Source organism: Bufo bufo, chromosome 2 (genome assembly GCF_905171765.1).
Source record: "Bufo bufo chromosome 2, aBufBuf1.1, whole genome shotgun sequence".
Classification (NCBI taxonomy): Eukaryota; Metazoa; Chordata; class Amphibia; order Anura; family Bufonidae; genus Bufo; species Bufo bufo.
Window position 1 is genome coordinate 487024882 of NC_053390.1, and position 17565 is coordinate 487042446.

A 17565-nucleotide genomic window follows, 5' to 3' on the forward strand; every position below is an offset into this window, starting at 1 on the left:
AAAAAATATTGACCCACCTTTACCACTATAATGAAATACAATGTGTCACTAGAAAACAATCTCAGAATCAATAAGATAAGTAACGCCATTCAAAGTTATTACCACAAAACGTGACACGGCAGGTGAAAACTGGCCTGGGATAGAAGAGGTTAAAAGGGTCAATATCTTGTTTTCATTTTAAAAATATATATATATATTTAATAATGCATTCTGTTTAAATGGTCACTGCGGGCCGAGGATTGGGGCTTTTATCGGAAACTAACATACGAATGCTTGTTCCAGATAATTGCCCATATACAGGTGCCGTTGATCACCTGATTAACAAGCCAACACAAATTTTTAGATTGATCACATCTTTCATGTGGCATCAAAAATACTCATTTGTTGGCAGCATGTCACAGGGCTTTGCTACCAGCAAACAATAGAACTTTTGTAATATCAATTAATTATTGCTGCATGTATATACAGCTGAGTGGAAATTAACTGACTTATTCCCAATCACTGTTGCTCTATCGACTCTTGTAAAAGGGCCCTAAATTTTCACACAAATTAACATAAATCGATGACACCGAAAGCGAAGATATATTAAAAAGTTTCTTATATTATTTTCTCAAGTTATCCGCTCATTTACACCTCCCCTCCCACAAAACAAGCATTCTATCCGAATTATTTGCTGAATCCATGGACTGTCAGCTCACTAAAGGATCAAATTATAGCTACCCATAGAATTCTATGGAGAGGGGAGGAGAAGTGAACTGCAGTGAGAGAGGCACTGACACAGAGGCTGTTGCGGAGTATTCTATCTTTCCACAAGTGCTTTATTCACATCATTGCTGCTCAGTCCTTCTCCATTATGTCCGGTATGGTGCTTGGGAGTGAGTGAGAGTTTGGGAGCATCCTCTCTCTGTGCATTGTATAGGAAACAACAGCTTGCATCCACCATTGTCTCAAGGAGAACAATTAGAAATGAGGCCTAGATTGGAGGGTAACTTCAAAAAAATGGCATACACAAGTCATATAATTCTTCATGTACCCACACATGGCAGCTTATTCTGGAAAATTCATCTTAAAGTGTAGATACGCTTTGTGTAATCTGTTAATATTTTTTGTTAAAGGTATTTAAGGTGTTTATTAATTGGCCTCTTAAATATATCTATAACTTCACTCTCATAATTTTATTTCTTTTTTAGGCCCAGCTCAGTCAGGCATACTCACTGACCGGGAGGTGGTCAGTCTTTTCCTGCACTTTACTGTAAACCCTAAACCTCGAGTAGAGTTCATAGATAGGCCAAGGTGTTGTTTGCGTGGGAAAGAATGTAATATTAACCGTTTCCAGCAGGTAGAAAGTCGATGGGGCTACAGTGGCACCAGTGATCGAATAAGGTACTGTATTTTAAGTCACTAAATATATAAAAAGCTGCTTGTTTATTAACTTCTCCATGACCTGAGTATTAAAGCGTAACTGTTGCTAAAAATACAGTAAATAATTTACAATCCCAAAGCTGTATTTTATAGGTTGTGTAGCCTAAAAGGATTCTGACATGCATATTTTGGGTCTCTTTTCTCCCCTCTCCATCATTTCTGTAAATATGCATTTCCTCACCAAGAAACTGATGAATGGGTGTAAATCTAAAGAGCTGCTCCATGTGCTCTTACCAGTGAGCTGCATCTTCTCATTCAGTCTCATACACAGGCTGTGGAACAGAGACCACAATCTGATTCCCCCTTCTCTTCCCTGTCTTGTTTTACTATTTTACATCAAATGTTATTTTTTAGAGGATTTTAAACATTTAGCTGTGTTTTCATCTTGTCTATATAAAATGGAAGCCTGTTTGTGTTCTACACCACTGTATACCTATACTTAGATTTGTGTTGGAGCCTTGCTGTTGAAGGTACAGTGTATGTTAGGAAATACTCCTGACTTATACATCTGATGGAAGGCAGAAGGAGTTGTGAATGGGGAGTGGTAGATTGCTAGAATGTGAGTAAGGCGTGGGAGGTTTGTTAGGATCTACTACTGTTTTATGAAAGATCTCTATCAATACGTTACTGTTTAACTAATTACTTCCAATGATAATACTTATTTATATTTTGTAATAATTTCAGGTTTTCCGTTAATCGAAGAATATTTGTTGTGGGGTTTGCACTTTATGGTTCAATACATGGTCCAACAGACTATCAAGTTAATATTCAGGTATGAATGATGTATTTTTTGTGTGTGTATGCACAGTGCTTTGAAAAACTTTTCCACATTTTTTTACATTACACCCATAAAGTTAAATGTATTTTATTGGGATTTTATGAAATTAACCAACACAAAGTAGCAAGTACAGTAGGTGTAAAGTGAAAAGAAAAGGATACATGGTTTTCAAAGTCTTTAATGAATAAAAACCTGAAAAGTATGGCATGCATTTGTGTTCAGCCCCCTGTACTCTGATGCCCCTAAATAAAATCCAGTGTGACCAGTTGCCCTCAGAAGTCACCTAATTAGTGAATAGAGTCCACCTGTGTGTAATTTATTCTCAGTATAACTACAGCTGTTCTGTGAAGGCCTCAGAGGTTTGTTAGTGAACATTTTGATAAAATTAACATTGTGATCAAACCCCATCATGAAAAACAAGAAACACACAAGACAGGTCAGGAATACAGTTGTAGAGAAGTGTAAAGCAAAATCTGTGTTAGGTTCTAAAAAAAAAATATCCCAAGTCCTGAACATCTCATAGAGCACTGTTCAATCCATCATCCAAAACAGGAAGGAATATGACACACTTCAAACCTACAAAGACATGACATCTACCTAAACTGACAGCCTAGGCAAGGAGAAAAAGCACTAATTAGAGAAGCAGCCAAGAGGCCCATGGTCACTCTAGAGGAGCTGCAGAGATCCACATGTCAAGTGGGAGATCTGGCCTTTATGGAAGAGTGGCAAAAGCAAAGCCATTTTTTGAAAGTAAGTCATATGAAGTCCGTTTGCAGTTTGCCACAAGCCATGTAGAACATGTGGAAGAAGGTGTTTTGGTCAGATAAGACTAAAGTTGAACTTTTTGGCATAAATACAAACCCCTTTGTGTGGCGGAAAACTAACACTGCACATCACCCTGAACACACCATCCCCACTGTGAAACATGGTGATGGCAGCATCATGCTGAGGGGATGCTTTTCTTCAGCAGGCACAGGGAAGCTGGTCAGAGTTGATGGTAAGATGGATGGCTCTAATTACAAGGCAATCCTGGAGGAAACTATGTAGAGGCTGCAAAAGACTTGAGACTGGGGCGGAGGTTCACCTTCCAGCAGGACAACAGCCCTAAATAGAACTACAATGGTTTAGATCAAAGCATATTCATGTGTTAGCATGGTCAAGTTAATATCCAGGCCTAAATATAATTGAGAATCTTTGAGAAGACTTGAAAATTGCTCTTCACAGACGCTCTCCATCCAATCTGACTGAGCTTGAGCTATTTTGCAAAGAAAAATGGCCAAAAACTTCAGGCCTAGTCCTACAAAGTATTGACTCGGGGGGGGGGGGGGGGGGGGGGCTGAATACAAAGGCACGACACACTTTCCAGATTTTTATTTAGTTTATTTTTAGATTTTTATTTGGTTTAGAAACCATGTAACATTAAAAAAAATGTGGAAGAATTCAAGTGATATATAGTATATACACATAGTTTTTCATATATGCACAGTGTGTGTCTATATATTATTTCAAATATAACAAAAGTAAGGCTGAGTTCACACTTGTAACGTAAAGTGAATTTAAAAGATTTGAGAATGAATAAGCTTACGCAGGCTACGTGAATAAATATATTTACTAAGTAATTAAATATACGATAACACAAAGAAATCACACACAGAATAATAAAGAGTAAATAAATATCACTAGCCTAAATGGGGTGGAGACTCTGTCGATCATGCTATAGTCCATGGCTGTCTACCCAGTTATAACACATGAACGACACCCCAGGGTGTACAAGAGAGATAGGGCAATCATAACCACATCCTACCTAAAATGGAGAACCTGGTGGAGTCTGCTAAGTGAATGTGTGTCATAATGTTTTAACCTGTTTGCCCCCTCCTCCAGTGTGCAGCACGCATGTCTCTGAGATCACTCAGAAATGTGGTCTTATCAGCACAATGGGGGATGGGTACTATCTCTAACCCACTTCATTACAAGGAAAACCTATAAACTTTTAAACAGAGTATTAAACAGAATTAAAGGGGAGAACCAGTCAGTCACTTAAAAATACCCTTACAATACACTCCACCCCTGGTTCTTTCACTTTAATTTATTTTCAACACCCAATATCAGAACCTATTCTACATAGCCTAGTATTTGACAGAAAGCTACTTCGGGACCATTGGATGTCTAAAAAAAACCAAACAAAAAAAACTGTGTGTTGGACTAACAAGAAGCATGTCACTGAGATCTTCTTCACTTCTTCACTTCTTGGATAACAAAGTCTCTGGTGCAAAGTCAATTGTCAATTTCTTGTTCACCTGCATGGCCCGTTTTTTTGTGTTGTTACAAAGTTCAGTCTATGACCCCTCCTTATTTATGTGAAAGGGGTTTTGCAGGTGTAACAACAGTGCTGATCTTAGAGCCCCTTATCAGTGTGTGTCAGACAGCAGTGATGGCCAGTTCCCAGTGTTCGCCAACGAACACATGCGGGCTGCCATCTTGACTCACAAGTCCGGCGATGCACAGGTAAGCTCTTACCTGTTCCTGTGCCGCGAGCCGGTCTGAAAACAAATGCGGTCACCGGGAGCAGGCACTTCCGAGAACAGCCTCCTGGGGCCTTCATCGGGCTGTTCTCAGAACTGCCTGCTCCCGGTGACCGCATTTTTTTCAGACCGGCTCCCGGCACAGGCACAGGTAAGGGCTTACCTGTGCATCGCCGGACTTGTGAGTCAAGATGGCAGCCCACATGTAGGAGGAGCTTTGACACAAGTACCTCCTCCCCTCACTAGTCTGCAGATCGTTTCATCAGACCTGCTGGTTGGTCAGGAAGCCTTGGGCAGATGATTACCTTTGAGGTCCACCCCTGGACAGCTGTAGTATGAGCAGCAAGGCCTTGTTCAGCAATGCAGACCAGTGGTTGAAGACTTTTCTTGTTGGGTGACAGGTCACTGAAAACTGTGTCTTAGCACACCTGGTGTCATTGACTTAGGCAGCCCCTGGACTTTTCAACAAGTCCTTGGCACTTTTGTTGGTCCAACACTGTATTTAACCTGTTCCGGACACATGACGTACCGGTACGGCATGTTGTCCCGGTACTTAAGGACACATGACGTACCGGTACGTCATGTATAGTTCCGATCGCCGCGTGGCGGGCGGTGATCGGAACCCGGTGCCTGCTCAAATCAATGAGCAGCCACCTTGGCTCAATGTGCCGGGGGGTCCTGTGACCCCCCCCCATGTCGGCGATCGCAGCAAACCGCAGGTCAATTCAGACCTGCGGTTTGCTGCGTTTCCGGGTTATTCAGGTCTCTGGGGACCCGATAACCCGGAACAGGATGGTGATCGGTGGTGTGATAATACACCACCAATCACGATCCTGAGCGGTGATGGTGACATCACCTCTCAGGATTGCTCTCACTGGGCGGGCGGGAGGTTCAAATTACCGCAACGCTCCTCTCCTCCTTTTTTTGTGTCCGGGAGCCGAGGAGAGAGGAGCGCTGCACGTCGGATCGCCAAAGCTGCACGGATCTCCAGCCAGCACCCCAGTACCCCCATCTGTGCCCTAGAACCCAGGTAATTAGGGAAAGGTTAGGGAAAAGTTAGGTTAGGCAGGGATATTTTAGGGAATGTTAGTGAGAAGAAAAAAGAAATAAATTTTTTTGATTGCATCACACTAAATCGGGTGTCTGGGGTCCACAGTACAGCTGTGTGACCCTAGACCCCCCAGGGGTGCTGCAGCTTGGCCCCCTGCCTCCCCCCCACAACTTTTTTTTGAGCGCAAGCAGTTATTTTTTTTTTCTGCGTACGCTGACTGTGTCCGGCACTCTTAGCCTCCGGCCACTGTTGACGCATCGCACACCCCACCGCTGATCAACTTCGGACAGTTGATCAGCGATTTAGATATAAATTTTCTTTCTATTTTTTTCCCTTTTTTTTAGTTATTCTTTTTTTATTATTTTTTTTGTCTGTTAGGTTTTAGGTTGAGCTCGCGAACACCCGTGCCCCCACACACACGCACTTCAAATAAAGTTTTCCACACGCACACACACACTCCCCTATGGCCCGCCGGATGTTCTCGGCCGAGGAGGCATACGCCCAGATTGCCTCAGAGTCCGAGAGTCCCAGTGAGGACGAGGATGATCCCACTTTCCTTTTGTCATCCGCGTCCTCCTCATCATCTAGCGATGATGATGAGCCCCCAAGGCGGCGGAGCAAGGGGACCGCCATGCTAGGGACCCTGTTGCCCACCCTTGTACGAGCAGCTCTGGGACTCATACTAGTTTTCCGGCCCACCAGTTAAATTCACCGGAGCCCCCTGCCGGTGAACTTATCTGGTATACCCCAGAGCGTTATGAGGCTGTGATTCCTGATTTTGTAAGCCAACCAGGAATCCAGATTTCCACAGTGGGCTTCACTGAATATGACTATTTTAGTCTTTTGTTCAGTGACCACTTTGTAAATCTGATGGTAAAGCAGACAAACCTGTACGCCCAACAGTTCGTTGCTCATCACCCGGGCTCCTTTTTGGCTAGGCCCGGTGGCTGGACTCCGGTCAGTGCAGCCGAGATGAGGATGTTTTGGGGCCTCGTGCTGCACATGGGCCTAGTCAAGAAACCTAGTGTCAGGCATTACTGGAGTGGGGATGTCCTCTACCAGACCCCACTTTACAGTACGGCCATGACACGCTCCCGGTTTGAGGCCATCCGGAAATGCTTGCATTATTCAGATAATGCAGCATGTCCCCCCCAGGGTGATCCTGCCTATGACCGCTTGTACAAAATCAGGCCGGTAATCGATCACTTTGGAGCCAAATTTGTACAGGCCTATGTACCTGGAAGGGAGGTCGCGGTTCATAAGTCTCTCATTGATTTCAAGGGGAGACTCCTTTTCCGCCAGTATGTTCCCTCTAAGCGGGTGAGGTATGGCGTGAAGCTGTACAAACTTTGTGAGAGTACCTCCGGGTACACTTACAAGTTTCGTGTGTACGAGGGGCGGGATTCCCGTATTCAACCCCCCGAATGTCCCCCCACTTTGGGTGTTAGCGGGAAACTTGTGTGGGACCTTATGCACCCACTGCTAGATGAGGATTACCACCTGTACGTGGATAACTTTTATACTAGTATCCCCTTGTTCCAGTTCTTTCGCCGCCAGTCCCTCGCTCCCAGATCCACGTCCGCTTGTGGGACCGTGCAGAAAAATCAACGCGGCCTCCCTACCCACCCCCTCCAGGTACCTATCCCCACGGGTGAGACACGTGCCCTTACCAGTGGAAACCTGTTGCTGGTCAGATATAAGGACAAAAGGGATGTCCTTGTACTGTCCACAATTCATGGTAACGGCATCACCCCTGTCCCTGTGCGAAGTACCGCGGCAACGGTCCTCAAGCCCGATTGCATCGTCGACTACAATCCGTATATGGGAGGAGTTGATCTATCTGATCAAGTCCTTAAGCCATATAACGCCATGCGCAAAACCCGGGCATGGTACAAAAAAGTTGTGGTCTACTTGGTGCAGGTTGCCTTGTACAACTCTTTTGTGCTGTCCCGGAGCGCTGGCAACACAGGGACATTCCTTCAGTTCTATGAGGCAGTCATCAAGGACCTGATCTTTTCTGACCGGGAAAGAGCAGGCCGGAGTACCTCGGGAACTGGAGGCGCCCGGATCGTCCCTGGCAAACACTTTCCAGGTGTGGTCCCCCATACTGGAAAGAAGGGACGGACCCAAAAAAGGTGCAGAGTGTGTCACAGCAGGGGGATACGGAAGGACACCACTACTCAGTGTGACACGTGCCCCAATCATCCGGGCCTCTGCATTATTGGTTGCTTCAGGGAGTACCACACTTCCATGGAGTACTAAATTTATATCCCAATTTAGCCACTGACAATCGGATAAAAAAAACTATGGTTCTCAGATTTGAGACACTAAAACAAAAAAAAAAATTTAAATTTAAAAAATATTATTTAGTAAAACAAATAATAAAAAGTAGACATATTGGGGATCGCCGCATCTGTAAGAATCTGCTCTTTAAAAATACCCCCCTAACCCCTCAGATGAACACGGTCAAAAAAATAAAATAAAAACGGTGCAAAAAAAAAGTTTTTTTTTGTCACCTTACATCACAAAAATTATAATAGCAAGCAATCAAAAAGTCATATGCCCCCCCCCCAAATAGTGCGAATAAAACCATCCTCTCATCCCGCAAAAAATTAGCCCCTACTTAGGATAATCGGCTAAAAAAAAATAAAAAATTACTCAGACTATGGAGATACTAAAATGTTTTTTTTATTTTTTATAAAAACATAATATAGTGTGAAACATAAATAAATAAAAAAGTAGAGACATTAGGTATCGCCGCGTCCGTAAGAATCTGCTCTATTAAAATACCCCATAAGCTAACCCCTCAGATGAACACGGTCAAAAAAATAAGAAAAAAAACTGTGCCAAAACAGCAATTTTCTGGCAAATTTTCCATTTTAATCTTTTTTTTTTTCCACTAACAAAGCAAAGGTTAACAGCCAAACAAAATGCTATATTTATTGCCCCGATTCTGTAGTTTGCAGAAACACCCCATATGTGGCCGTAAACTACTGTACGGGCACACAGTAGGGCATAGAGGGAAAGGTGCGCCGTGTGGTTTTTTGAAGGCAGATTTTGCTGGACTGGTTTATTTACACCATGTCCAATTTAAAGCCCCCCTAATGCAACCCCAGAGTAGAAACTCCATAAAAGCGACCCCATCTAAGAAACTACATCCCTCAATGTATTCAAAACTGATTTTACAAACTTTATTAACCCTTTAGGTGATCCTCAACAGTTTATGGCAAATCGAGATGAAATTTCTGAATTTCTATTTTTGGTAACCTTGCCTCACAAAAATGTAATATAGATAAACCAAGAATCATATGTACCCTAAAATAGTCCCAACAAAACTGCCACCTTATCCCGTAGTTTCCAAAATGGGGTCACTTTTATTTAGTTTCTACTCTAGGGGTGCATCAGGGGGGCTTCAAATGGGACATGGTGTAAATAAACCAGTCCAGAAAAATCTGCCTTCCAAAAACTACACGGTGCACCTTTCCCTCTACGTCCTACCGTGTGCCCGTACAGTAGTTTACGGCCACATATGGGGTGTTTCTGCAAACTACAGAATCAAAGCAATAAATATAGCATTTTGTTTGGCTGTTAACCCTTGCTTTGTTACTGGAAAAAATGGATTAAAATGGAAAATTCTGAAATTTTATCTTCATTTGCCATTAACTCTTGTGAAACACCTAAAGGGTTAACGACGTTTGTAAAATCAGTTTTGAATACCTTGAGGGTTGTAGTTTCTATTTTTGGGTGGTTTCTATTATGCAAGCCTCTCAAAGTGACTTCAGACCTGAACTGGTCCCTAAAAATTGTGTTTTTGAAAATTTCTGAAAAATTTCAAGATTTGCTTCTAAACTTCTAAGCCTTGTAACGTCCCCAAAAACTAAAATTACATTCCCCATATGTCTACTTTATGTTTGGATCACTTTGGGAATGACAAGTAATAACTATTTTTGGAGCTATTAGTATGTATTATAGAAGTAGAGAAATTGAAACTTGGAAATTAGCAATTTTTTCCCAAATTTTGGAAATTTGGTATTTTTTTATAAATAAAAAAGATTTATTTTTTTTTTTTTACATCATTTTACCAGTTTCATGAAGTACAATATGTAATGAAAAAACAATCTCAGAATGGCCTGGATAAGTCAAAGCGTGTTAAAGTTATCACCACTTAAAGTGACACTGGTCTGATTTGCAAAAAATGGCCTGCTCCTTAAGGTGAAATATGGCTGTGTCCTTAAGGAGTTAACTAACACTTTCCAATGGTATCCTAGAGGTCTTCTGCCACAGCAAAATAGACTTCTATAAAATCCTAAACCTGATCTAACTAGCTGAATATTAACATTAATATTACTAATACTTCGAAACAAAAATACATATTTTTATAAGTACGGATCCGCAAAACGCATACAGCGGCAATGTTCGTTCCGAATTTTGCAGACCGCACATTGCCGGCACTAATAGAATATTCCTATTCTTGTCCGCAATTGCGGACAAGAATAGGACATGTTCTATTTTTTTCGGTAACGAAAATGCGGACCCTGCAGCCCCATACAAATGAATGGGTCCGCAATTGCGTTCCGCAAAATGCGGAACGAAATTGCGGACATGTGAATGGACCCTAATAGAGATCATTGTCTTCATACTGCAACACATTAAATAATAGCAATGCATGGGTATCTTTTTCAATGTAAATCTTTTAACCAATTATATTCTTAATAAAAACACAACACCATTAATATAATTTTTATTCCTAACTAGAGTCCAGCGGACACCTGGATGTTCGGGTTCGGCCGAAATTGAGAAAAAAGTTTGAGTTCTGGACCCGAACTTGACCCCGAACCCCATTGAAGTCAATGGGGACCTGAACTTTTGAGCACTAAAATGGCTGTAAAAATGTCATGGAAAGGGCTAGAGGGCTGCAAATGCCAGCAAAATGTGGTTAAGAGCATGGCAAGTGGTTAAGAGCATGGAAATGACTTTAAATAACATAAAATAGGTAAAAATAAAAATCTTGATCTAGGAGGACGAGGTCCATATGGAGTAGGAGGTTGAGGAGGAGGTAGCCTACACTGCTATTCGGTTTTAAATTTTATTTTTAAAATTAGGGTACACCCCAAAACATTGGGAAATATAACCTGTGATAACCCCCTCCAGTCATGCTAAACACACGTTCAGACAATACACTGGCTGCAGGGCAGGCCAGCACCTCCAAGGGGTAAAGGGCAAGCTCAGGCCATGTGCCCAATTTGGAGACCCAGAAGTTGCAGGGGCTGACCCCTGTCGGTCAGTTCGTGTAGGCCTGTGCACACTTACTGCCCCACCATGTCGCACGTCCCCGTGATGTTCACGATCCAATTTGATATCTGCTCTATCAACTTTCGATGTTCTTTTATGCGCCTACCATGGTGATCACGAGTGGCGGGGAATCAGGGTTCCAGGCCGGAGAGGGAGTGTGAGAAAGAGAGACCACATCCAAGGGAGGATTCATTTTTTCAAATTTCAAATTATAGAGTTAAAATATGGAAGAAATTATTAAAAGTTTAAGCATTGAATGAAAGGATGTGGCGCGCATTAATTACTGAATAATATATAAAATTTTATTCCCTGTCACCTATGCATAGCAGGTGTTTATCCATGTCTAAAATTGTATAATGTCAACCCAAGAATGTAACAGAAAAATTATTGAAATTTATTAAGTTGTCAACTAGGTAGAGGAGGGGTATATTACACCCAAAAATTGGTGAATTTCACCAAAAAATTTAACTGACAAATATATATTTTTTAAACCTTTCTACTAGGTATAGCAGTGGTACATCACACCCAAAAAATTGTGAATTTCACCAGAAAATGTAACTGCCAATTTATTTTTATTTTTTTACCGGTCTACTAGGTATAGCAGTGGTACTATACACACCAAAATTGGTGAATTTCACCCTAAAATGTAAATGACAATTTATTTATTTTGAACCGGCCTACTAGGTATAGGAGTGGTACTTTACACCCAAAAATTGGTTTATTTCACTCGAAAATGTTAATAACAATATTTTTTTTTATTATTTTTAACTGGCCTACTAGGTATAGCAGTGGTACTATACACCCAAAAATTGGTGAATTTCACCTGAAAATGTAAATGACAATTTTTTTATTTTTTAACCGGCCTACTAGGTATAGCAGTGGTACTATACACCCAAAAATTGGTGAATTTCACCCAAAAATGTTAATGACCATTTTTTTTTTATTTAACCGGCCTACTAGGTATAGCAGTGGTACTAAACACCCAAAAATTGGTGAATTTCACCTGAAAATGTAAATGACAAAGTAGTGAAATGATATAAAATAAAATACGTACAAATAAATAAAAAAATTAGATTTATGAGGTGGAGTTCCATATGGAGTAGAAGTTTGAGGAGGCGGTGGACGTAGCGGTGTAGGTGGAAGTGGCGGTGGAGGAGAACGAGGAAGCCAACACAGGTTTTTGGTTTTATTTTTATTTTTTAAAATTAGGGTACACTCTAAGTGTGAAATATCCAAAATACAAGAATGAGCAATTGCGCTGCAGTATAACAATGGCTGGTTAGTGCCGTTATACGGGTCTATTCTGCACAAGGTACGGACAAGTCCTGAGGGATCCATGCCTGGTTCTATTTAATGAACGTGAGCTTGTCCACATTGGCTGTGGACAGGCGGCTGCGCTTGTCTGTGATGACGCCCCCTGCCGTGCTAAACACACGTTCAGATATAACACTTGCTGCAGGGCAGGCCAGCATCTCCAAGGCGTAAAGGGCAAGCTCAGGCCATGTGCCCAATTTGGAGACCCAGAAGTTGAAGGGGGCGGACCCGTCATTCAGTACGTGTAGGCGTGTGCACACACACTGCTCTACAATGTTGGTGAAATGCTGCCTCCTGCTAAGACGTTCCATATCAGCTAGTGGTGCTGGTTGTTGTGGCGTGCTGACAAAGCTTTTCCACATTTCGGCCATGCTAACCCTGCCTTATGATGTGCTGGTGGTGCCCCAGCTGCGTTGGCGACCTCTTCCTCGTCCTCTGCCTTCGCCTTGTGCTTCCACTGTGCCCCTGCTGTCAGGTGGGAATGCCACCATCAGCGCATCTACCAGCGTGCGCTTGTACTCGCGCATCTTATGATCACGCTCCAGTGAGGGAAATAGGGACATTAAGTTGTCCTTGTAACGGGGATCCAGCAGCGTGGCCACCCAGTAATCAGCACAAGTTAGAATGTGGGCAACTCGGCGGTCATTGCGGAGACACTGCAGCATGTAATCGCTCATGTGTGCCAGGCTGCCCAGAGGCAACGAAAAGCTGTCCTCTGTGGGAGGTGTATCGTCTGTGTCCTCTGTATCCCCCATCCACGCACCAGTGATGGCCATGAGCTGGTCTGGGTGCCTCCTCCTCCATCTCCTGTGGAGAACTGTGCCCTGGCTGGACAATTGTGTACCTTGGGTTTGTGGGTGCAGGAACCCACCCTCGGAGCCACTTGGGAATGACTGTCCGGAAACACTCCGAAATGATCCCTCTTCCTCCTCCTCCTCCTTTGCCACATCCTCTTCCATCATCGCCAGGAGCGTTTTTTCAAATTGGCATAGAAGTGGGATAGTAACGCTTAGAACGGCGTTATCGGCACTGGCCATGTTGGTGGAGTACTCAAAACAGCACAACAAGAAACACGGGTCTCGCATGGAGGCCCAGTCATTGGTGGTCAAGTGGTGCTGTTCTGCCGAGCGTCTCACCCGTGCGTGCTGCAGTTAAAACTCCACTATCACCTGCTGCTGCTCGCACAGTCTGGCCAGCATGTGCAAGGTGGAGTTCCACCTTGTGGGCACATTGCATATGAGGCGGTGAGCGGGAAGGCCGAAGTTACGCTGCAGTGCTGACAGGCGAGCAGCAGCAGGGTGAGAATGCCGAAAGCGCGCACAGACGGCCCACACTTTATGCAGCAGCTCTGACATATCGGGGTATTTTTTAAGGAATCTGCACCACCAAATTCAGCACATGCGTCAGGCAAGGGATGTGCGTCAAACCGGCTCGTCCCAGAGCTGCTACAAGATTTCGCCCATTATCGCACACCACCAGGCCGGGCTTGAGGCTGACTGGCACAAACCACTCATCGGTCTGTTGTTCAAGGCCCGTCCACAGCTCCTGCGCGGTGTGGGGTTTGTCCCTTAAACAGATAAGTTTTAAAACTGCCTGCTGTCGTTTACCCCTGGTTGTGCTGAAGTTGGTGGTGAAGGTGTTACGCTGACCGGATGAGGAGCTGGTAGAGGATGAGCAAGCAGAGTAGGAGGAGGAAGCAACAGGAGACAAACTGAAGCGCCCTGCAATCTTCGGTGGGGGAAGGACATGCCCCAAACTGCTATCCGCCTCAGGCCCAGCTGCCACTGCATTTACCCAGTGTGCTGTTATGGAGATATAACGGTTAGACCAACTTATAAGAAAAAACTCACATATAATGTGTGAATAGCACTGGGGTCTAGTATAATATACTAAGCCAACACAAGAACAAAACCAAAAACCCCAAAGAAAGATGGGAGACTCACATATAAAATATATGTAATTTATTAGGACATTACCAAATAACAAACAATATACAAGACATAAGGCACAGGTGTACAGGAGGGGGGGAGACCTCATGTAAGGAGGTCAGATACAACCTCTCTCCCAAACACCCAGCTGGCAGGGAAAAGAGGTCACAGCCCTAGGTATACATAAGCATGAAAATTGAGAACTGTAGGTTCACTCAAAGTAACATGTGCTGGTATGTATGCTGTATGCACAGAAAAAGTAAATGAAATTAAAAGATACAAATGGCACAAGGCAAACTAGCCCACCCACAGACCTGGGATGGCCGCATGAGGTATGCACATAGCCATTGAGCTGTATGATACAGACAGAGGCAAGTGTGCCAAGTGCAGATGGTAATAGGAATATAACAACTAACTGAGCAAAACAACTAAACCTATATTACCCATGATATGCTGGACCCAGGGCGTGTGACCAGAAGCTGCACCTCGACGTACGTTTCACCTGGAGAGGCTTCGTCAGGAGGTCTCTCCAGGTGAAAGCCTCTGACGAAGCCTCTCCAGGTAAAACGTACGTTGAGGTGCAACTGCCAGCTGGGTGTTTGGGAGAGAGGTTGTATCTGACCTCCTTACATGAGGTCTCCCCCCCTCCTGTACACCTGTGCCTTATGTCTTGTATATTGTTCGTTATTTGGTTATGTCCTAATAAATTACATATATTTTATATGTGAGTCTCCCATCTTTCTTTGGGGTTATTGGTTTTGTTCTTGTGTTGGCCATGGAGATATAACAGCCCTGACCGTGCTTACTGGTCCACGTATCCATAGTCAGGTGCACCTTGCCACAGATGGCGTTGCGCAGTGCACACCTGATTTTGTCCCCTACTTGGTTGTGCAGGGAAGGGATGGCTCGACTTGAAAAGTAGTGGCGGCTGGGCACGACGCACTGTGGGACAGCCACCGCCATAAGGCCTTTAATACTATCCATCTCCACCACACGGAATGACAGCATTTAAAAGGCCAGTAATTTAGAAATGCTGGCATTCAGGTCTAGGGATCGTGGGTGGGTAGGGGGGTACTTCCTCTTCCTCTCCAGCGTTTGGGAGATGGAGAGCTGAAAGCTTCCGTGGGACATTGTGGAGATGCTTGGTGACCCAGGTGTTGGTGTTGCTGGCAGATTCTCTGTTTGCGGGGTGGCAGGTGGCACTGTCACTCCAGAGGTGGATGAAGAGGCCGAGACTGCAGCAGAAGAGGAAGCAGGAGGAGCCAGAGACCTTTCTTGGTTTTTGAGGTGTCTACTCCACTGCAGCTCGTGCTTTGCACTTAAATGCCTGGTCATGAAGGTTGTGCTCAGGTTGTGAACATTTATGCCTCGCTTCAGGCTCTGATTGAACAGCATGCAAACCACTCGTGTCTTGTCGTCAGCACATTGTCTGAAGAACTGCCACGCCAGGGAACTCCTTGCAGCTGGCTTTGGTGTGCTCGGTCCCTTGCTGCGGTGGGCAGTAGCAGGCGTACTGTCTAGAGGACGGCCACTCCCTTTTTTAGTCATCCTGCTCCCTATTCTGCTGTGCTGGTGGCTCTGTGCGACCACTGCCTCGTTCTCCGAACTACATAGGTCACTCGCATGACCTTGATTCCATGTGGGGTCGAGGACCTCATCGTCCTCCACATCATCTTCCACCCAGTCTTCACCCCTGCCTTCCTTGTCGGTCTGCACACTTTCGAAAGCCCCAGCAGTTGGCACCTGTGTTTCGTCATCATCCGAGACGTGCTGCGATGGTCCTCCCATGTACTCTTCTTGAAAGATAAGTGGTTGGGCATCTCTTCCACTTCTGGGGCAGGGCTAGGTGGATGGCCCTGGGAAACCCTGCTAACAGAGTCATCAAAAAGCAGAAGAGACTGCTGCATGACTTGGGGCTCAGACTGCTTGGCTGATTTGCAAGGGGGTGAGGTGAAAGACTGATGAACATTGGCTGCAGGTGCCAACTGTGGTCTTTCAGCAGGAGACTGGGTGGGAGACAATGTGAAGGAACTGGATCCACTGTCAGCAACCCAATCTACTATCGCCTGTACTTGTTCAGGCCTCACCATTCGTAGAGCAGCATTAGGCCCGACCAAATACCGCTGCAGGTTTTGTCGCCTACTCGCACCTGAGGAAGGGGTTTCACTTGTGCGTGTAGCTGGCACAGATCGACCACGTCCTCTCCCTGCAACAGGAGCTCCACCAGCAGTACCACGACCTGGGCCACGTCCCTTATTTGACGCTCTCCTCATATTTTTTTAATTTAAATGGGTGTTTAATTAATAGTAGAATAGAACGACAGTATGTAAGGGGTGTAAAAAATCTTTGCTTAAAATGGCTGTATTTCAAATGCCTGAATCAATCCCCTGTATGTAGAGGGTGTATCTCACACAGCCTGAACCAGTGTAGGCCAGAATTAAAGATTTCTTTGCCAAAATGGCTGTATTTCAAATGGCTGTATTTCAAGTGCCTGAATCAAACCCCTGTATGTAGAGGGTGTATCTCACACGGCCTGAATCAGTGTAGGCCTGAATTAAAGATTTATTTGCCCAAAATGGCTGTATTTCAAATGCTTGAATCAAACCTCTGTAGGTAGAGGGTGCATCTCACACGGCCTGAACCAGTGTAGGCCTGGATTCAATATTAGTGCACTAAATGGCGGTATTTCAAATCTCTGAATCTAACCTAAATGTATTAAGGGTTTATCTCACAATGACATATGCAGCAAAGGCTGCCAAATAAACTTTTTTTGCTCAAACGGGTGTTTGTTTAATAACGCAATATGGCAGCAGTATATAACACAGGAATTTTAAACGTGCTTATGCTGCAAGGCCTGAAATATTGTGTATTTTGCCCCAAAAAGGGTGTTTTATTAATGAAATAATATAAGCCCTGTATATACAGGGTGTATCTCACATGGCCTGATCCACTGTAGGCCTGAATTCAATATTGGTGCACCAAATGGCGGTATTTCAAATCTCTAAATCTTACCCAAATTTATTAAGGGTGTATCTCACAATGACATCTGCATCAAAGGCTGCCAACTAAAATTTTTTTTCCCAAACGAGTGTTTAAATTTTTTTTGGTAACAGAATATGAAAGCTGTATATATTAAACTTGAATTTAACACTTGCAGATCAGGAAAATACAGTTTTTTGGCAAAAAAGTGTGTTTTTAAAACCCAAGAAAATGATGGCTGTATTTCTAGCTTGAATTGCACACTGACTAATCCAGATG

At 43.8% G+C, this 17565-nt stretch overlaps 1 protein-coding gene across 2 annotated transcripts in view; it reads left to right on the top strand.

Annotated features, from left to right (window-relative positions):
• BTBD2 (BTB domain containing 2) overlaps positions 1–17565 on the top strand; it is a 510757-nt gene that overhangs the window by 300152 nt on the left and 193040 nt on the right. For both annotated transcript variants that reach the window (XM_040417771.1, XM_040417770.1), the window contains 2 exons: positions 1191–1383; positions 2107–2194. In XM_040417771.1, the coding sequence (XP_040273705.1) occupies positions 1191–1383; positions 2107–2194 (281 nt within the window). The remainder of the gene's footprint in view (positions 1–1190; positions 1384–2106; positions 2195–17565) is intronic.